The 22,154-nt window shown below is 36.6% G+C and overlaps 1 protein-coding gene across 5 annotated transcripts in view; it reads left to right on the top strand.

Annotated features, from left to right (window-relative positions):
• The window catches only part of USP25 (ubiquitin specific peptidase 25), an 88,389-nt gene extending 69,199 nt beyond the window's left edge, over positions 1 to 19,190 (top strand). For 3 of the 5 annotated variants that reach the window (XM_021532379.4, XM_085589801.1, XM_085589784.1), the window contains 10 exons: positions 167 to 364; positions 1,842 to 1,981; positions 4,653 to 4,766; positions 6,465 to 6,560; positions 9,834 to 10,012; positions 10,767 to 10,845; positions 12,546 to 12,625; positions 17,125 to 17,248; positions 17,953 to 18,148; positions 18,594 to 19,190. In XM_021532379.4, the coding sequence (XP_021388054.1) occupies positions 167 to 364; positions 1,842 to 1,981; positions 4,653 to 4,766; positions 6,465 to 6,560; positions 9,834 to 10,012; positions 10,767 to 10,845; positions 12,546 to 12,625; positions 17,125 to 17,248; positions 17,953 to 18,148; positions 18,594 to 18,766 (1,379 nt within the window). In that variant the 3' untranslated portion in view covers positions 18,767 to 19,190. The remainder of the gene's footprint in view (positions 1 to 166; positions 365 to 1,841; positions 1,982 to 4,652; positions 4,767 to 6,464; positions 6,561 to 9,833; positions 10,013 to 10,766; positions 10,846 to 12,545; positions 12,626 to 17,124; positions 17,249 to 17,952; positions 18,149 to 18,593) is intronic. The other 2 variants (XM_021532380.4, XM_085589795.1) reach the window with 1 other exon arrangement.
• The last annotated feature ends 2,964 nt before the right edge of the window (positions 19,191 to 22,154 follow it).

Here is a 22,154-nt window from a genome sequence, read left to right as displayed (position 1 = left end):
TGAATGTTCACATAGAGAGCTCAACAGATAGTAAAACCAGTTAAAACTAATATAGTTTTGGGGTTTTGGTGCTACACTGTACATTTCTGGTAATTCACTTGAGGATATATTTTGCTTTCTTTTGTCCTATTTCTTTTTCTGAAACTTGTATTTCATGTTACCACAGAGGAGTTTAACAAAGAAACGGGGCAGATGCTTGTTGGAATGGACACGCTGCCTTCTGATCTAAGGGATTATGTCAAGGAAGACAATAAACGTTTTGAAAAAGAACTTGAAGAGTGGGATGCAGAACTTGCTCAGAAAGCACAGCAGGAGAAATTGTTATCTCAGATACCCAGGGCACCAGCACCCTCACCTGCTCCAGGTTAGCTGCTTCTACCTGTTTGGGAAGGGAGTAGGACCAAAAAACACTGGGGCTTGAATATATATTCTGCAACGTAACAAAGGAACAAAAGTTAATTTGTGTAATCTTGAATGCTATTTACTTGGCCAAGGTAACTATACTTGAAGTTTAAGCCTGTTGGGGCAGTTTTTAGCATTTCATTTTTTATTTAAAGAAAACAATTATTCATTGGTTCTTCTGCCTTTTCCCTGCAAGTTGTCCCAAACTTATTTTTCCTTTTTTTCCCCCCATAGAAACTGAGGCTTTTTTAAGATAAGTCTCACCAGTCTGTTTTGAGGATTTGTTAGTCTGTAAATGATGTATTTCTTCTATTTAAGATGATTTAGTGCGAGACCTACATTCACATTTTAAGTTAGAATACCATTAGACCATTTAGAAGAGCAGAATAATGTATTTAGTGCAGTGCCTTGAATAGATTTAATGATGACAATAGTAAAGCCTACTTAAGAAATTACTGAGTGGAAATGAGGGTGTTAAAAATGTGGAAAAGATTCTGACCAGCAACTGCAAGGCCTGTGCTTGTAGGAACCCAACTAATAAGGACCACTGGCAATCTGATTATAAACCAGAGTTGCCAGGTTTTTAGTACCATTCACCTTTTGCTCCATTGCAATAGAGTGTGTATATTATGTGAAAGATGGCATGATGAATTTTCTGTCCAGATGTTCCCATTGATGTACTTGAGTCCTAAAGATTGGGCATACATTTCTCACAACTATGTGTGTCTGCAAAATGAGTGTAAAAAGCGCAGTGATTTAATGGGAATGTTTGTTTAGCAAACTCTACAGAAAGTTGCTTATTTTGTTATGTTTTGAGTTCACAAACACTTCAAGATTCATGCTATTTCTTTTGGTAGTAATGGAAAGTATGAATGTTTAGTCTGCCAAAATTTGGCTTCATCGTGTAAGGAATATAAGACAATATTTATACTAATTAATTTATTGCTCTCAAGTGGAGGAGACTGAAATCTCCCTTAAGGCAGAAAAATACAATGTGCTTATTATTTTACAAAGTAAAAATAGGTCTTGGACTCAAGTGGCTGGAGGTCATTCCATATGTTGAGTCTGTATCCCACAGAAACTCCAGCTGGAATCTCACCTTTGTTCTCAGTCATCCCTGGTGATTGTTTGAGTGATGAATACCCCTCACTCAAGAGCCTTAATGGGTCTATAGACAGACAGATCTATTGTTCCTATATTTATATAAAATATAAATATATAAATTTATATAAATATAAAATCAGGGATCCATTTGTAGGGAAGTGTTTAAAATTACCTAAGACACAGACTGGTGTAAAGTTGTATTTCTCAATTGTGTGACCTACCCTGCATTTTCTGTGTGCTTACCTTGTATATGAGACAGTGATCTAAATAATACTATTCAATTTAAAATTCATGCTTATGTTAACACTCAAAATTGTCTTATTTCTGTCACTAAGTTCAAGCAGGAGAACCAGAGTATTTAGAGCAGCCATCAAGAACTGATATTTCAAAGCACTTAAAAGAAGATTCTGTACAAGCAATCAATAAAGCTTTAGCTGAACAAGAAGACAGAGGTCCAGAAGCTATAATGGATACGGTGAGGACATTTCGAAGCTTGAAATACTTCTTTTGCTATTATTTTGCAAATGAAGATGATGCAAAAACTGATAAAATGGGTGTGAGTCTGGAAATTTTGAACTGACAATTGCTTTTTCTTCAGGGACTGTCCAACACTAAAGTCCATCTAGAAACTGTGTACAACGGTAATGGGTGTAGTGCAAAAAAAAAATTACTAAGATAGGTATTCTCTATGGCATTAAAGTCCTTGTCAGGAGTACAGCATATTGTTAAAATTACAATCAGCTGTTTGTGCATTAAAAAATGTTAGATGATTCCATGTATTTTTGAGGTAAAAGACTTGAAAAATATTGCTCTAGACATTCAGAGTTTTATCTGGGAAATGTAAGTCTATAATTGAGTTCCTTTGACAGACCTGTGGAAGTTAATGTAACATTCAAAAATAAGGGATTTTTCAACAGTATTCTGTAGCTTTAATGAAGATTTACACCTTGACAAAAATCTTTTTTTGTGATTCATAGGATACCTATGTTAATTTAAAATTTCTATAATAATCAGTGTTGGGTGTTTGTTTTCACTTTGTACAAAGTATAATAAGAGGAATGGGACATTAACTATTTTATGGGCTATTAATGAAACTAATATTTTACATTTTCTTATTTTGGCAAATACTTTTTTTCCTTCCCTATAAGTATGTAGATAAATGACAAAATGTGTTTGCCACAAAACTATGTGCCATTAAAACAATATATGCATCATCTGTCTTGGAACTATATCCATAAATGTACAATAGCTTCCTTAGGCATCCCTAGTAAGCATTAAGAATATGAATAGTTTAGATCTGTGCAAAATGCTTCCTAAGATCAGGTGTGAATCCTCATTAAACAGAAGCAGTCTGGCCTCAGATATCTTACAATCTTTGAAAATTATGTGGCAGCTTGTTGGCACCCTGTTGACCTGCTGTGTTTATCACCCTCCTGTGGTGTCAGGAAGGCAGGGAAGCACAGTTCCTTTGCTAAGCTGAAATTGAAGCTAACAGGGAAACTCATCAAACTCTGGATGAGAAGATACTCTGCCAATAAAGGCTGCTGCATATTGGCCTTTTTTGACTTCTCAGAACAGCTTAGTTACTTAGTTGAATACGTGTTACTCCAGCTGAAAAGGTGGCTGTGAAGATACCAAAACACATGATAAAATGTCTTTCAAATGGCTGTTCTCCTTCCAAGGTTTGTGGACACCATCCCAGTGGGATGTGAAAGAATCTTAGACTTTTTTCAATGGATCAAGTGTTGTAGTTCAGGATAATGGCATGTGGCACAGTGGTCAGCCTTAGGACTTCACAGAACAGTGGCTGGGGAGCACCATCATCTGTTTAATGAGACAAAAGAAAAGAAACAAACCATGCAAACATTATTTAGAAACAAATGTTCTTCAATTTCTAGTTAATCTGAAGGTACTCGTTAGCATTTAAAAGCTGTTCTCTGTATCCAAATTTCACTTAGGCAGAATTGTGCTTCCTTCTCAGTGTATCGGCACACTTTCAAATTGTTCTGCTTCCATATGCATTCAGACATGCAGGCATATGTTCCATTACTTCCCTTTTTGTTTGTCCATTTATAAAAGAAGGAAAGCCAACATCAGAACATGCAACAGGATTGTAGGTTACTCACCACATGTTCATTTTTTCCATTTTATGCCTTTTGTCCTTTTTTTCTGCCTTCTGATTGCACAGCCCTCCTTTGTATTTATACATTGTTGGGTGTAAGTAGATACTGTGTTATTGGAATATTTGTTAAAAAGTGAGGCTATTGTTACAATTGCAGAACAAGTAGCATAGCACTTGGTGATTGCTTGGATTAGAGTCAAGATTTAAGTTCTGCAAATGTTGCAAACTGCCTATTATTCAGTGATAGACCATAGGAGCCAAGATTTGTCTCCATTGTTGTTTAAAACTTAGTTTAACACACTAAGAATTTTAGTGACTAGGATAATCTTCTCCTGATTTTTAATTACTCTTCTAAAATAATAAACCAGCTTAATGTAATGCTCCTTTAAACGTTCCTTAAATATATTTATTGTTAGAGGCTTTTTTGTATTTTTTTTCTCCCAGAGCATTGGGAAATGTTAGCTTCCAGTTTGTTTCTATCCTTAAATGTGACTTCATCAGGTATTTCAGATAAGAAGTATCTGACTTGGCCTTCTTCAAGGCCAGACTGGATGAGTCCCTAAGCAACCTGTTGAGTGGGTGGCATCTTTAGTACTAGATGATCTTTGAGGTCCCTTCCTAAACTATTCTGATATTTTATGATATACTTAGTAATTTTGGGGTGAAATGTACAAAAAATACTGGTTCACAGACTCATCCTTTACCAAGTGACTTATATTTGTAATAGATATTAGAGTTGTAATACTGGTATACTAACCTGTAAAGATAGAATTAGTGAATAAAGAGCAAATGAAATAATTTAATAATTATGGCTTAATTTTAAAATGTACTGCTTAAAAAGTTATATCACTTATATTCTCTAACTAGATGCAGTTTCTGAATTTCTTCAAAATTTCAGCAGCGCACATTGTACTAGATCACCCAATCAGTTTGCATCTCTCCATAATTTCATTGTATTTTCTGATAATTATTGTGATTATTCTTCTTTTCCCCAAAACATACTGATAATGGTTTTCTTCTGCAGAGCTCTGATAATGCCCCAGCTCAAGCAGCTCCTACCCAGCGAGTGGTAGAGGTGGCGATCCCTGATGTAGGGACTTTTGTGATTGAGTCAGAGGAGGGGGGTTATGACGATGAGGTACCTCGGATTGCAGCTGTGTGCACCGCTCCTCCTCGGTGCTTCCTTCTGCTGCCTGATGAGAATTTTTGGCATGTTTGCACACTGTGACACCTAACAGACTTCTGCAAAACTAAATGCTTAGCGATTTGTGATCTTTAACAATGTCTTAGTGTGTCGTGAAATATGGAAGGAAAGCACTACAAACTCTTAATTGGGCACGGTTTGCATGCTACCATGTACACTGGAGGTATATCTGTCTCTTCAGCTGTGGAGGTTGAATGTTTGTGTTAGGCCAAGTAGCCTTCAAAATGCTGGTGAAAGACTGCACACTGCTACATTATTTAAAAGGTGACCAGACACTGAGAAATGTTCTTAATGTTTGTGCTTTCTTGTCAGTCCAGTAAAGTCTGATCTCTTATTTGCCAAGGTTAAGCTTTTCAGGCTTTGGGGTTTAAATTAGCCATGGAAGTAATCAGAAAATGATATGGCTGGTAGAACTGAATCTTGAAAGTCTTAAAAATAATTCAGACTCATGGTGGTACATGTAATTGCTACTACTTGAGGGGCCTGTTGTTTTTCTGAGAGACATTGTGATTTGCTGCCCAGTTTCAGCAGTAGAAAGCAACACTGCCAGTCATCAAACTGCCCTTCATCATCACTGCTTACTCCACGTTTGTTTTGGGTGGGAATAGAGTTGGTGCAGCCCATATTCTCAGGGCACTGGACATGGGTTCTTGGGGAGCTTTAGCTTCCCTAGGCAAATTAATATTTCAGGTCATTCTGGGAGGATGGGGTGGGGAATAAAATGGTTTAATCAGACTGAGTTTAGCTTCTCACAGATATGTAGTCTCAACCTTGAAAGAAATGAGGATTTAACCTCATATAATGACCTGCTTGTTTGTTTTTACTTTTCTCCCCATGCTATTGTCTTTCTAGAGGATAACTTTCTTGCCTATTTCCCTATTTGTTTTGTGTGTGTTTCACTTTTAAAAAAGGTTTTTATGTGTGGGAGACTCGCAGGGAGTTTAAGATCCTTCATTGTTTGTTGCTGCGCCAGCGATACCTTGAGCAGGGAGGGAGTGTTTTCCTTTGCTTACAGATCAAAAAGGAGAAAGGCTTTTCTGTGTAGCTTGGATGTATCTAATTGTGTGTAACTGATGTGAATAGCAGTGAGAGAAGTCTTGTCTTTGGCTTGGTGTTTGCTAATTGTTTTGGGTTTGATGTTTATGAAATTGTAGATATTTCAGGGAGTGATTGCATTTGCAGCAGTGAATCTCTTATTTTGACCTTGAAATAGGCATAAAATATGGGTGGCTTTAGTGCAGTATATCTCAAATGTGGTTGGATGATTTTTCTACTTTCAACTTTTTTCTTTTTTAATCCTTTGATGGCCATGGGTAGCACTTATTCAGTATGCAGTTTCTGCTTGGTACTAATGCTGAACTGTGCATGTTCCTTTCCTGGGAAGTTTGGTACATATAACTTTTTTGACACAGCCCTTTTCCCTTTTTTTTTCTTTTTTGTAAGATTCCTTTAATGTTCCTACAGTAGAACTATATATACACATGCCATGATTTGATTTGCAGAATATGCTCACCAAATCTGTATTGCATGCATTAAGTTGCTTTTTCATCTTGCATGAAACTAAAAGCATATTGAATTTAGTCATTAAAATATTAATTATTCAAAACTTTTACCTTAAATCCCTTGTGGCAGGTCATGCTGACCCCGAACATGCAAGGTATTATCATGGCTATAGGTAAAGCCAGGAATGTTTATGACAGGTGTGGGCCAGAAGCAGGGTTCTTTAAGGTACAACTAACATTTTCAACTTTTTCTCTTCTGAATTTCCTGTAAGATATGCTACTCCTTCTACCCCTTTCTGTATATAAAGTCTTTTCCAACACTTATACATGCGTGTCTATATCAGTCCCTCATTTAGATGTTTATCCCTTGAAAAATACAGATATTTGCCCTTTTGATATCAGCAGCTCATATACCTTATTGCATTTTACCTTTTTAATAATAGTTGTGAATAACATAATAGTAACTGAAACCTAGGTGTGTGATTACACAGTATATGGTTTTTTTCTGCTGTTAGTAATAAAACCCATGCTTTTGCTAGACTGTGTAACATCAGGATTTTTTTATCCAGGGACTTAGTAATTTGTTGTTTATTTCAAAGAGGTGTTCTTGGTTTGTACTCCTTAAAAGATTTTTAATGAATTTAAATTGCTTGCTTTTGTATAGCCACATGGGTGTCAATACTATTTAAGCAATGTTTTATTACTGGGAATTAGATATTAGGCCTTTTATGGTGATTAGTCTTCACTGTGACACCAGATTTAAGAATGTGTTCATTTTCTTAAATGCACAAACTTCTGAGCACCTTTAGCTCGTGGCCTTTTAAATTTTCAGGGTATTAGAAAGGGAGTTGCTTTGACGTGATGTAAAGTGTAAAATCCTCTCAAATGTGATTTGGAGAGGAGAAATAAGTTTCTTGCTTGTCACTGAGTAGTGGTTTGTTTTCTTCTTAATTGTTATGATGTACTTCCACTAGAAGAAATTCTAAAAACCACAAAACCCCAAACAAGCAACAAACAAACAAAAAACCCAAACATTACCAACAAGCTCTACAACCCCTTGGTAAGGAAATTGAAACCTCAGTTGGTTTGTCTGTGTGGGTGTTTGAAGTGGATACTTAGAGAAGGATTATAACGATAATGTGTGTGCAGGGCTGTCTCTGTTAACTGTGCCTGATCTCAGGGAAGGGAGAAGCACTTGCCACAGCCTCTGTTCAGTGAAACTGGATTTCTTTGGCATTCAGTGTCGGTTGCGTTTTTTTTTTTTCAAATTTATTAATGAAAATATATATATTGTTTTTTAAGTTGAAAAAAAATCCTCATTTGATTAAATCACTCCTTGATTTGAACCAGAAAGTTCAATTATACCTAATTATATCTTTTAATAGGAAGGGTGTTTTGATACTTTTAAAACAGAAAATTACTTCAAAATAAAATTGTATTTAATGCTTTAGAGTTATCAAAGCAATGCTCAATTGAAATTATTTTCAGTCTTTAATTTTGAATCCTTAAACATTTAGGCTTCACGGGAGCAGAATGTCTTTGAGTGAGAAAATGTTTTGACATAAAGTAGAAAACTTTCCTTACTCATTTTCTGTTGAATTGTATTTGCAGTAGCTTAGAAGAGGTAAAACATCGTTCATTTTGAAGGAATACATTAGTATAAATGGATGCAGATTAAGTGGGTTTGTTTTGGGAACAAAATTTTTTATTCTGTGATGTATCAGGTGAAATCTCACATTTTCCCATAACCTACTAAAAGGCTTCTGTGATGTCTTTTAATACTGTTGCTGTGTCCCTTTATGTGTTTGTTTTTGATAAAATTAGTGTTTTCAGAAAACTGGGGGGGTTCTATATCTTTGTTTTAATGTTACAGAGGTGAAACTCCTTTGTTGTGGGTCATTGTTCATGCCAAGGTTTCAGTCCCCCTCCAGACCTCAGGTTTAAGACATGACTAACATTCAGATAGTTCTTGGTCAGTGATCACTTCAAATCATTGTTTTTTAACCTTTATAGATAACCCCTTGCAGGATGCTTCCTTGAAGAACTTTAATATCCTCAGTGAGAAAATGAAAAAATATAATACGTTTTTCTACAGTTCCTTTTTTTGCATAGATTTTTTTCCTTTTGTTAAAGATTTCTGAATCTGTAGAATACCATATTATTTTAAAATTATTATAAAAATATAAAGTTTGTGTTGCATTTTTTCCCTACTTCTAAGTAATTATATGAAAAATTAAATGTCTAATAGCAGTTTATTTTTGCTTCCTCAGTAATCAAGATTTGTTAGCCATTTTGACTTTCTAATGTTAGGACACCTGATGTAAGATAATAGAAACTCTGTGGCTTTTAGCATTTATAATGTTGTCCTAAACATCCAAAAGGATGTTTAATGGTAATGCAAATCATGAGTATTTAAAGATATTGATGCAGAACATTTTCCTAAGTTTTAAAGTTCTCCACATGCTCTGTGTTTAAACCTGTATAATTACTACCATACATGTTTAGTCCTGAAACAAAATGTGTTGTTAGGAGAGGATGGGAGCCCAAATTTCTGATCGATAAATGTCAGGTATTACAACATAAGGCATTTGAAATATTGAGCAGTGTTTGTTTGTTTGTTTGTTTTTTTTTGTAACTGCTTTGACGCTTTATTTTGTGCATACGTTGTATTGAAAATTTGATAATGTGTTAGGAAACCATCTGAATAACCTCCCTGTTTCCAGAGGGAATTTATAGAATGCGTAGTAATTTCTTACCATTTTTCTATTTGTCTTGTTGCTCCTGTTCATATAGTTGCTGCATAGTTTCAGTGAATAAAATCTAATGAACATATTAAATGATGTTCATTGGAACCTAATGTGCTGGCAAAACTGGAAAAGTAAATTATTCTGATGACCTCTAAAACTTCTCTAAAATATTCAGGGAATACTGCATGCTGCCCTATATGGCAGTGCTGTTCATATGGGATTATTATTTTCTTCAGAAATCCTATCATTTGTTTTTCATTGAAGGGCATATTTTATTCCCACTTAGTATTTTCCAAACCATACATGTTCGTTAAACATGTTCTGTAGGGTATTTTTTAGTCATGTCTTTGCATTTAACCGTGTATTAGAGGTACTTTTTTACCTTCTGAAACTTCAGAAAATTTCTTAAGGTCAAGTGTCTGAAATCTTACACTTGTCTTGGGCTTAAAGAAACCTCTCTAAGGATTGGATAAATCTCCTCTCAGGGAGACATAGCACAGGATTGGAACTGCTTTTCAAGGGAAGGTTTACTTGGGATTTTGTCAGGCGTGAGAAATTACCAACTTCACAATTTATCTGTGGTTTTGTTTGTGTTCTTTTTAAAAACATAGTTTAGACTTCTTAGAAGGGTGGTCTGTAGAAGTGTTAAAAATGTTATAGACAGAATGCTGTGGCACATAAAGTATCTTGTGTCTATGGTGTTTGAGTTAAAAGCCAGAAGGAATAATGTCTTTTTTTTTTTAATTACGTAGGCAATTAAATTGGAATACACACGTCTGCTAAAATTAGCCCAGGAAGATCCACCACCTGAATGTGATTATCGTTTGCGTCATGCAATTGTTTACTTCATCCAAAACCAGGCACCAAAGAAGATAATTGAGAGGACATTACTGGAGCAGTTTGGAGATCACAATCTCAGCTTTGATGAAAGGTAATAAGATCTGCACATCTCATTTCCTGTGTTCATGAATGTTCTCTGATGTGTGGAAACACCCCTTCATATTTGGCTGGTGTGTTTGGCTTTATCTCCTAGTTAATAGCTTGCACGCTTACATTGTAAAACAGATTATAAAAATCCCTGTTAAAAGAGCAATCAAGAAGTTCAGTTTCTGCTCATCTAAAATAAGTAGAAATGCTCAGTGTTGTTCATAATTTTGCACATAGATTTCTGTACCTTTTTTCACTGTGTTTTCTCACTGCCCTGAAAGCCAGCATTAGAAAGCAAAGCTTTTCCAGCTGGGTGAGTGACTGACTCGAGAGCAAGACAATGTCTCTCTTCCACTCAAAATTCTATCTACTTACTTATATAAATGTGTAAATTAAAAGTTAGAAAACAGTCTGATTTCTGTGTAGAAAATGATCTTCTAAACTTCTGCAAAGTAATTGTCAGGGAGTTTCAAGCTATTTGAAATTTAAAATTGAAAGAAAGACTAAGCAATGTGGCAATCTAGTGAAATAAAAGAAATAATCCTTTAAATAGCACAGGCCTCCATCATACATACTTCAAAAGTGTGCCCTCTCCTGCTGATTATACTATGCGTAATAAAATGTACATTTTCCAAGGCATTTTCATACTGGTTTGCATAAGGCTGTAGCTCATACTGTTTGAGGCTCCTGTCTTTGTAAGGATAATACCCTCTGTGAATTCCCAGTAATATTTCATGATTTTTTTTTGCTTTTTTAAGGTGTCGTAATATAATGAAGGTTGCTCAAGCCAAACTTGAAATGATAAAGCCAGATGAAGTAAACATGGAGGAATATGAGGTCAGTATTTCTTATGCTTTAAATTAAGTTCTAATGTGAAATAGGTATCAGTAAAGCTGAATTTTGTCTTCACAAATTTCTTCTCATCTCAGACTGAGAAATTAAAACTGCCTATTTATTTAAAGCCCGTGTTTGTCTAAAGGTTGTTTTTGAGTTAAAGCTGTTTTTTGTCACATTTGTAATTCCAGTGTTTGAGCCATTAATAAGTGTCAGGTTGGAATCTGTCTGTGCTTTGTTAAGGAGTCTTGACGTCACTAACAATATTTTGTAATTTATCACCACATGTGCCACATGGCTTTTTCTAGGCAGCGGGCAAGGAAGGAGGAGAGTGGTCTGTGCCCAGCCTTGCTCATCTTGAGAGCTGCATAGCAGGCACAGTCCCATTTGTGCTTCTCCTCCAGCTATCTCTGCAGCTATTCCCATTTTCTTATAAGCAGGAGATTCTTTGCTTTGCTGAGACCATGCATAACCAGCTTATGCATTTAATTCTTCCTCCTGTGTTGTTTACAAAAACTTGGAAGGAAAGTGAGAGTGAATCTTGAACATAAAATAATCATGACTAATAGTTGCTAAAATAATTAATCTCACATTTAAAGCTAAGCCTGTAGCTGATTTTCCAGCATCAGTTTCAAGTCTGAGTAATACTGTTCATTAAGACCTCTTAAGAGTGGATATTTATTCACAGGCAGATTCCAGTGCACCACTTATACCTCCTTGTTGTGTTAGTAGGTTCAACTTGATCAGGAGGGTAATGGGAATAATCTTTCCCTGACAGATACAATGAAAAATATTTTAATTTCCACTTCTTATTACCAAGTTTATGACACTGCATTAGAGTGTGCCACCCTAGTCACTTGATAGGGAGGGACCCTCAGAGTAGCTTTTTAATTACATTTTCTTGGCTCAACATTTTTACCATTTTCTGAATGACGCTGCACAGAGAGAACAAATAATTCTGGACTCTGCTCTGAAAAATGCCCCCTTTTTAGCTCCTGTAATAGGTAGTTGGGGCTTTCTTCATAGGTTGTGTCAGTCTGCTATAGCGAGTTGGCATTTTATGGATGCTTTCTCAAGCTCTTTCTGTTGAATCCACTAGTAGCTGTGTCTTATGGTATGCTGTCCCCTGTTTTTAGATTTAATGGAAAATTGAAAGTCAGAGGGAGGGAGGGAGAAACCCTCTTTCTCACCTGGAGCATTTACCTGTATAGTGAACCAGGAGTCACTTGGTATAAATCATGATGCAGCAGCGTCTCATCAAAGTTGTATTTGGGTTTTTTTTAGCACTTCCCACGTAAAGTGTTCAGGCTTTTTCTATGTCATTCTTGTATTGAAAATTAAGCTTAATATCTGGCATATGAAAAAAAATTTTCCAACACTTCCTGAGTAATGTAGGGAAGGAAAAACCAGATGATGTATAATTTTACCTGTGGTTCTTCAGAGATGCTTTGTCTTCCTTTCAATTGGTAATAGATTCTGTAAGAACAATCTCATCTAGAAATGTTTAAGACATTTAAGAATTTTCTTTTTATTGAGGGAGGGTGGATTCTGGTGGACTTTACTCATATGCAATCTACTGCCATCCTTGGTACTTACTGTAACTGTTGGATACTAAATTTAACTGAAGGGGGGTTTGTGTTTAAAAAAAAAAATTATATTTCATTTTTGTGGATGAAGTTCTATTTACCCTTTCTTACATGCAGAGATGGCATCAAGACTATAGACATTTCAGGGAAACAACCATGTTTCTCATGGTAGGATTGGAGTTTTTCCAAAAAAAGAGGTAAGTGGTAGTATAGAACTCAAATGTGGTAGAATGATGTGAAGGCAAAATGTAATATTGAAGCTGTTTTCTAAATTAAGAAATGCTTAATGTATTCTTCATTTCAGATATGCATTTATTCAGTCTGCTAATGTCTTCAATTTTGCATCTTCCTATTCTTAATTTCCATTTCCTTATCGAGCCATGGGTTCTTTTCAGAGCACTTTCCACATATCCCCCTATTCTTCCTTCTCTTCTATTCTTAAGTGCTCTAGGTGTCTCTCAGCCATGAAAATCCTCCTTCTCTGGCACCATCTGTGCACATACATTTATCTGCTTTCATCAGCAGACAGAATTAGTGAAGTCTGTGTCTTTCCTGCTTTTTGCCCAAGTCTTCCCAGTGAAATAGCTTTACCTTCTCCACTAGCCTCAGCCAAAACTCCACTTTAAAGGTCAGAAAAACAGAACATATTTGAGAAAAACTGTAATGCATAGCTCTAATAGTTGTAGCTGATTGTCCTTAACTCTATGGTGATTCATTCCCTTCTCTTTTTGAACCAAGTCAGAAATTGTGGCTGTATAAAATGGGTGGCATTTATGTACTTGATTCAAAACAGCTCATATTTATTCTGATCTACACATGCAACAAGAATGGTGATTGCAGTGTAAGTGTAGTCAATCATTGATTTTTCATGTGTAAAACAATAGGTAAGGAAATTTGTAGCAGGAGTCAAATTTAATTCTTTGTCTCTTTGTTGAGTAGTAAATTGCTCCATATTTCTCATCTTATATCTTCCCAAAAAATAAAGGTTCCAAACAATACAGAAAAATTGATTGCAAAAGACACAGCCTTGCCTTTGTGACACGATGCATCTTTTTATACAGGCTAACACTATGAGCCCAGAGTCTTGGGTTGGTTTTGGGTTACCACCATGTAATGAACAGTACATTTACTAATTATCTAAACTGAAATATGCTACACTATTAGTCTTAAACAGTTTGTGTGCAAAGGTTAGTCAGAAGATTGCCTGGCTTATGTGAAGCCTGGTGTTGCTTAATTCCTTAAAGAGGCAAAAATGTCACAGGCATTGGTGTGGTTTATAGGACCCCCTTCATGCATCCTCTAAGATTGCAGGTAAGGGTGAAACATCTGCAAGTTCTTTGGCACTGGGACTCCAGAGTGGCACCTTCAATTGTTAAATACCAATGTTTTCAATATATTCCTTCTTGCCATAGTATATTCTGGTTATGCCATGGAGGAGAGAGGGAAGTACAGGTTTCTGCTATGTGCTAAATGAAATTCTCCACTATGTACAATAACTTGCAGAATTAGTGAGTTGTTTGTTAGAAGGCACCTTGATAGTTTAGAAAACAAGCCTATCATCACAAATATGATAATACTTACAGTTTAATATGGATCAGAAATAAAAGGTACAATTTCAGAAGTGGTTCATGAAGTTTCTGATACAAAGATAGTAGGACTAAAGTATAGTTAGTGGATGAGTGAGATCTGTCTATCCAGTGACCTGCTCCAAAGGTATCTTGTGCAAATACATACCTGTGTTTCAGCTTCGGGTTCCCAAAGAGATTTACTGAGCTTACCACCTTGCAGCACACTTGAGAGAACAATGGAAACAAGACTAAACTGCTGATCCATGTCAGTTCATTTAACACTAAAATCATAAAAACACAACTTCAAAAGTTTCATGAAAGGACAGACTTTCATAATAAAAATATTATCTTCATTAGTAGGGCTGTTCTGAGTCTTTTTTCCCCTGCAAACCCACCTCTCTGTTTACAATATTTTCTTAGCTTCAGTAACACTAAGTGATAACCTAGCAGCACTCGATGTCTTGATGGAACCAAAAGTCAACCTTCATTCAAACAGTATTTATTTTTTTAATTGTAATGTGTTGAACAAACACAAAAATTAACATTAGTTTGGTGTATCTTTTTCATGCCTCCTTTAAGTGGTCACTTGTCATCCCTGATGGTGGGTAACAAGGTCCACTTTTCACTGCTGTGGGGCATTAAGGGGTCTTTCAGGCAGATCTCTGATTGTGATGAGGAGTGGTAACCTGCTCTGGCTGGGATGAACCCAGGCAGCTAGTGAGCCTTGGTAGGAGTTTTGCCTGCAGCTCACTCTTGTGGCAGCAACTTAAAAGTGAACAAACTGCATGCTTTACCAGTTGCCTTTTAAGTTTCTTGGATAGCTAGTACAGCTTTTCAGTTTTGACCAAAATGCCTTTTTCAAAGCAGTGCTAAAATTTTGCCATTATGTGCTTTGTGTCTTTTCCAATGCCTCAATGTAGTGAGCACCAGAATTTTGTGAGCAGCTTCAATGATTTTAGGCTTGGGCTGCACACTCTGCAACTTACGTGCAGTTCATCTGTGAGAAGGCAGAAAGCCAACCGTGTGCTGGGCTCATGCCAAGCCCCGTGGGCAGCAGGGCAGGGAGGGGATTCTGCCCCTCTGCCCCGCTCTGCTGAGACCCCACCTGCAGGGCTGCATCAGCTCTGGGCTCCAGCACAGCAAGGACAGGGACCTGCTGCAGCCAGGCCAGAGGAGCACCGAGGGGAGCAGAGGGATGGAGCACCTGCCCAGTCAAGACAGGATGAGCAAGTTGGGGCTGTTCAGCCTGAAGGAGGAGAAGGTTGCATGGAAACCTGAAAGCAACCTTTGAGTATCTGAAAGGAGCCTACAAGAAATGTGGAGAGAGGCATTTTACAAGAGTGTGGAGTGACAGGACAAGGAGGAATGGGTTCAAACTGAAGAGAGGAGGTTTGAAGAAATTCTTTACAGGATTTCAGGTGAAATGAAATTCTACAGGGTGGTGAGGCACTGGAACAGGATGCCCAGAGAAGCTGTGGCTGCCCCATCCTTGGAAGAATTCAAGACAAGGTTGGATGGGGCTTTGTGCAACCTAGTCTAGTGGAAGGTGTCCCCCTGCCCATGGCACAGGGGTTGGAACCAAATGACCTTTGACTCAGGCCACCCTATGATTCTTTGGATGTGTTTGCTAATTTTACTGCAGACCCATTGCTCAGGTCCAAGATACATAAGGAGCCTGAGCTTGGATATACAGTCGTGATAATCTAAAATAACTTACCTTGGTGTTAAATGGCACCACAGTTGTTTCAGGAAAGGGTCACACATAGGTGAGGGAAGGAGCAAGAAGAGGGTGAATGGAAATAAGGCCACTACCACCACTGAGTTTTAATTTGCATCAACAGAGCTGTTGACACTGTGGCGTCAACCTGCAGTTTCACAAATAACTGAACTAGGAACAGAAGATCATCCTCCTCCTCTGGCTTTATTACCAGCAGTTTCAGTTCTTGTAATCATCTTTTCTTCCCCTGTCCACCTACATTAAATTTCCAGCTGTTTGGTCAGTTTTATTGGTGACCAGTGGTATGAAGAGTTTTCATGGCTAGGAAAAATTGACTTCAAGTAGCCTTTACCCTTATTTTTGTATTGTCTCATTGGGAGGTATGACCTTACATCTTGAGTTATTTACTTCAGAGAACTCTTGACTTGTATTCAGATATGCTCTGCATGTGCAGATATTTTTTAGCCTTTTTCAGTAGCTTGGTAGTTTGATTTTGTTAGTTTCTACTTGACACATGAGCTCATACTCTCATCAGGAGGCAGTGCACAGTTTCACATTCCTTTAACCACTCCCTCAGGAAATTTCTCATCCTAGATTTTTTTTTTTTATTATTTGAGTAAAAATGAGATATCGAACTGCCTGTTTTTACGGTAGCTACTGGAACTGCTTTCAGTACTTGTCTGTCATAACTGGGTCTTTGTAAATCAGAGAATTAACCATTTCAGGTGTTCACAGGACATGATGTGCAGCAGTATGAGGGGAGATTGTTCATCTGTGCATGAAGGGATCTCTGTCAATTACTAACTGATAGGTTCTTCGGTGCTCTCTTACTCCTTCTCTACCAATTAGCCTTGCATTTGTCTTCTGCATTCTTATTAAAGACAGAAATATCAACAGTCTGACAGCACTTCTGCTGTTTAAATGCTCTGATGGTGTCTTCCATCATATTAGATTTCAAGTAACTTGGAAGAACTTTCAATTAGTGAAACTTAAAATTCAAAATTTTTGTTTTAGAAATAAGTTGACAGCTTTAAATCTTACTTGCTGAGGTGTAGAATGCTAACAAGATATTCATGGCAATGGAAACTCAAATCCAATGTCAGGAAAAATTAAGTTTTCATGGATACTAAAGGCCAATCTAAAGTTGTTTTTGAAGTGAATGAAATGATACCCATTGGTTTCTGTGAGCTTTAGATCAGATATCATGTGTCATGACCTAATCTAATAATTTTAGTGTTTGTAAAAAACAAAATTGTACAGTTTAAAAAAAAAAATAATGAAGAGATTGGTGGGAAGGGGTGGACTTGCCATCCAGCAAGTGGAGGTACCTGTCCTTGGAGGAACACAGTAGTTACCTTGAAGCAGGTGGTACCTGGATGTTGCACCTAATGCTTTTGTTTCTTCACTTCAGTTACATGGAAGCCTTGCTCTACCTTATCTATGCTTACCAGAATAACAAAGAACTCTTGTCCAAAGGCCCATACAGAGGGCACGACGAAGAGCTGATATCTCACTACAGACGAGAGTGTTTGCTAGTAAGTGAAGGGGGAACTATGTCTCAAAATGCTGAGTTTGCTGTGTAGCTGGAATAAAATTGATTAATAGAAAAGTGTTGCCATCATGTACAACAAACCTCCCTGCATTACTAATTTAATACTGAGGCTGTAAGAAGAAAAAAAAGCAAAAGTAAAAGAATAAAACATTCCCCCCCCCCCCCCCCCCCCCGACTCCTATTTTTCCTATTTTTTGCGACTAGCCAATAATTTTCTTATTATTATAGTGAGCTCACTGTTGTCATGTCTGGGCTAGGTGGAAGCAGTGGTTGACTGTGTTGGTGAGCAGACTCACCCTGCTGCCATGGTTTGATGAGGAGACAAATATTGGCAAAGGCATCAGCAATGATGCCTTGCCTGAAACAAGGAATTTTTTCCTTTTTACGTCACTTTTAACAATAGTGATAAAATAAAGGCAGGTGATAGAATCTCAGTCTTAACAACACAGCTGCAAAATTGGAGTTGGCAGGTATGAAATGAAGTGACTTGAGGAATAGTACAAGTTCAAGAGGATTAGTACAGCATATGCATAATGGAGTAAATGTTAAAATACAGCTGTGGCTAATACAAACTGCCAGGTAATTCCGTAGGAAGACTGTGCTTTAAAACAAACTGATAATGATGCATGGTAGGCTGTGAAATGCTGTATACTTAAAGACTTTCCTTTTTTGTGATGGTTTCTGAAGAAACTAAATGAACATGCTGCAGCACTCTTTGAATCGGGAGACGATCAGGAAGTAAATAATGGCCTGATCATAATGAACGAGCTTATTGTCCCCTGTTTGCCATTACTACTGGTGGATGAAATGGAAGAGAAAGATATTGTTGCTGTGGAAGATATGAGGAACCGTTGGTGTTCCTATCTTGGACAAGAAATGGAACGTAAGTCATTTATTATTAAGGTAAAAGGTCCTTGTGCACCTTTTTCATAAATATGATGTTTTCAATATCTGGAATTAAACCTGTATCTTTTGTGCCTTGGTAATGTTTTTGAGCTACCCTGACTTTTGAATAGTTCTGTACACATTTAAATAAAAGATTTTTCCATATGTTGCACTGGGGTAGCAGGCTGTAAAGGAAACATGTTTTTTAAATGGGAAAACATTTGTGGTGTTAGAGTATGTAAAGAGGAATTTATATTAACACCTTACCAGGAATTTGTTTGTCCTAGTTATTGCTTGATAGATCTAAAGAATCTGAATTATTCCAAGTGAAACTCCTCCTCTTCTACACACTAATTTAAAAAAAAGTCAGCATTGGGCAGAAAAAGGACAATTTTACATGCGGACGTAAATGCTTATATTTGTTTTTCTGGTTTGATTTGCAGCCAACTTGCAAGAAAAACTGACAGATTTCCTGCCAAAACTGCTAGATTGTTCTACAGAGATTAAAGGTTTCAATGACCCGCCAAAGTTACCCTCCTACTCCACACATGAACTGTGTGAAAGATACGCCCGAATCATGTTGTCACTCAGTCGAACTCCAGCCGATGGAAGATAAATTCTGCAGACCTTCCTAAGCACATTGTATAAACTTCTTTAGTTCTTAAACCTTGCCTTCCTGTCACAGGGTTTGCTTGTTGCTGCTATAGTTTCTAACTTTTTTATTTTAATAACTGCAAAAGAGAAATGACTGTACAAACTTTAGCCAGACTGCAAACGATTAAAGCTGAGAATCGCATGGCGCTCGGTCGTTTCAACCAGAATTGATGCAACATGCAAGTCTGATCATTATGGCAAAACTGCTTTTTTGCCATTTATCTGTTACAGTATTACTTTGCTTTTATCTTAAGATCCTTTACTTTATCAACAGCTGTCTGGATCATTTTGTGACTGCAACTACTTTAAGTGTCCAGTGCTGTGTAAATACATGGTACTTGGTAGCTTGTAAATGAAAAGAAAGAATAAAGTTTTATTTATGGCTACTTCTGTGTTTGCAAGCAGATACCTTGTATATTATTGTAAAATACGGGTATTTTTAGAAGAGATACAGTATATTGATGGGTTACTCAATTTTTTAGACGAGGTTCTTTAGGATTTATGGCCAGTTTCCTTTCAGGTACTCAGAGATTACTGTATGTGAATATATTGAAAAACTGTCACAATATTATCCACAATGGTGTTTTGTATATTCTTCACTGGTCTGTTTATACTGCACCTGAGCACTTTAGTGTGCATGTGAATGGCCATGCCAAGTCTTTTCTAATGATAGGGACTGGCTTCTGAAGCAAAACAATAATGGCACCTTCCTTCTATTCTTAAGAAAAACAAAGTAAAAAAATCAAAATATTTTCAGTATAAATATATTACACCCTCTAAACAAAAGTTCTAAAAATTTATGTAAGTAAATAAAGATTTTAAGAAACTGAATTTATGAAGCTTAAGGATTAATCAATTTTTAATTGGTATTTGAGTCATGTAAGTGACTAGAAATAAAATCTTAATTTTAATTCTTTGCTTGAAATGGGTTGCTACTGTTGCAACACAATATCTCAAAAATCTTTTATCTGTCCTAATTAAATTTCTATTCAAAGTAAAAGAACATATCTATTGGGCTTGTTTTGTAGAACTGAAATACTGTCTGGTTTTAATGAAGAATCTTAATTATTTTGTGGAAAAAGAGATTTAATGCGTCCTTAGGCAATCCTGTTACCTGACACTATTTTGATTCCTTCTCTTTTTAGAGAACGCTTTGTGTTAGATCAGTAAAATATGTGAATATTTATTTGTATGTTTTTTTTGGAGCGACACAACTTTTCCTTACAGGTTTTCAAATGGTGTTTGAATATCTGCTAACAAAAAGCCACAGAGGGAAGGGAAGGAGTGCTGAAGTTCCGACCACCTAGAAATGCAGTGGGCAGAAATGTGGGCATCTCATATGCAAGAGGCAGCAGAGTTCAATCTTAGCACGTATCAGTCTGAGAATTTGTTGACTCTGGAGAGACACTGGATCACAATGTACAAGGAATAGAATAGTGGCCTTCAATTCAAAATCTGTTCAGGGCTGTTCTCCACTCCTCTTTTCCGTATTGCAGTGCTTCATGCTTTTTCAAACCACCCATTTATTTTATCAAATTATTTTTTTAAAAAAAGAATATTGACATTTTAGAATTGAAATACTGCAAAGGAGAATTATTTTAGGTCTGAGACTGTTGATGTGTGGGATATCCCTCTTAAAGAAAAAAGGTATGCTTACTGTGAAGTGGGAGAGGATAGATTTTAAAAGCTTTTACATTTTGCACCTGTTCCACTTTAATTTGAAACTCAAGAATATGCCTACTTAGCACTGTATTTTTAAACAAGGTTTTGAACAGATCAGGCTTCCTACTTTTTTAATAATAGTAAAAAGAATTAGATGTGAAAGAGCAACTTTATTTCATTATGGCTAACAGATTTTAAGTTTGAGCATTTGTGGAAGCTTTTAAGGAAAGCTCCCCTTTACCCCAAAGGAGCCAGTTACCCTCATCTGTTTAATCTTTCACAGAAAACACATGGGGAAAGGCTCGCTTTCTAATGTGAAAAAGATTTTTAAATAAAAGGAAGAAGGGAAGGATGAGACTTGGTTTTTGTTTTGGATTTTTTTTTATTCAGTTTATAAAATTATGAAAATAATCCATTGAAGTTCATAGTAGTGAAGATAAATATGTATTCCTTTGCAAAGACAAAATTTTGAGTTTAATTGAGAAGGTAGAAGAGCAGAAATAAATATATATAATGTATTTTGCTATTTTAATATATTTTTAATATCTTAATTTAAACCTTCAGTGGAATAATTAGTGATTACATTAATGTGAAATCACTAATGGTTACATTAACTTTGTCTTAAAAGCCTTGCTTTTCTCACTGCAGTAAGGCAGTTGATAGCTTGGATTCACAATGCCCAGCACAAAAAACCTCTACAAGTAACTGTAAGGTAGTAAAGCATACAGTCCATCTGGCTACCTGATAATCTGTGGCTGAATTGTTGTAAGGAGGTATGGAATCTTCAGATGGGGATTATGAAGGGTTTTATCAGAGGTTTTTCTTAGTTAATAGAACAGAAAGAATAAGGAAATTTAACAAAATTGATTTATAAAATAATCTGTACCATCAAATGAAAGGTGAGGGGGTTTCCAGATGTTGCTTCATAGTGAGAAAAAGCCTGAAAATACCCTTTTTCAGTTAATTGCCCTTTTTTTAATCTCTCCCAAACATGTATCTTCATTTTAGCTGCCTGATCCTATTGTTTTACTTGAAGTAATATTTTGGTAGTATCAAAATTGTAGTTGTTTCTAGTTCAAGCTACCACAGCAGGTCTGTCAGTCTCAGCCTAACAGAAAACCATGAGCAGCAGGAGAATTGAGCTGAACAAATGAAGATAATGGGTGGATGGAGTCAGTTTGTACTTCTTAGATGTGGGATATTTGGAATCACACCAGACACCAAGAACTTGACCTTTGCTAGTGAGTCAGTGTTGCTTTTTGGACAGTCTCTGCTTTACTGCAGGGAACAGGTTTGCTCGAGAAAACCTGAAGTATGAGCAGAGCCAAAAGCACATGCTTTGTGTTCAACCATGAACATACCAAAATTTCATAATATCTGCATTAAGTATCTTTCAGGTTATTTTTAGGCTACTCCTGTGAAGATTGCAGCTCCCAAAAGGAACTGGACACCACCAGTAGCACACAGGAGACAGCTGGATACTGTCCAACAAACATAAAGGTTCATAAAGGGAGACAATGGTTGCTGCCCATATTCATCATTTTGTCACGTTCCCTTCTCTCAATCTCCAGTGACTCCAGATGTCTGTGGGAGGCCTTATATAAGCACAAGGTAAAGAATTTTGATGGAACAATGTACCACTCTAGGTCTGCAATGAGTCACCTCATCTGTGCAGCATTTTTCAACAT

This window comes from Lonchura striata, chromosome 1 (assembly GCF_050655825.1).
Source record: "Lonchura striata isolate lonStrDom1 chromosome 1, ASM5065582v1, whole genome shotgun sequence".
NCBI lineage: Eukaryota > Metazoa > Chordata > Aves > Passeriformes > Estrildidae > Lonchura > Lonchura striata.
This window is presented reverse-complemented; position numbering and strand designations above follow the sequence as displayed.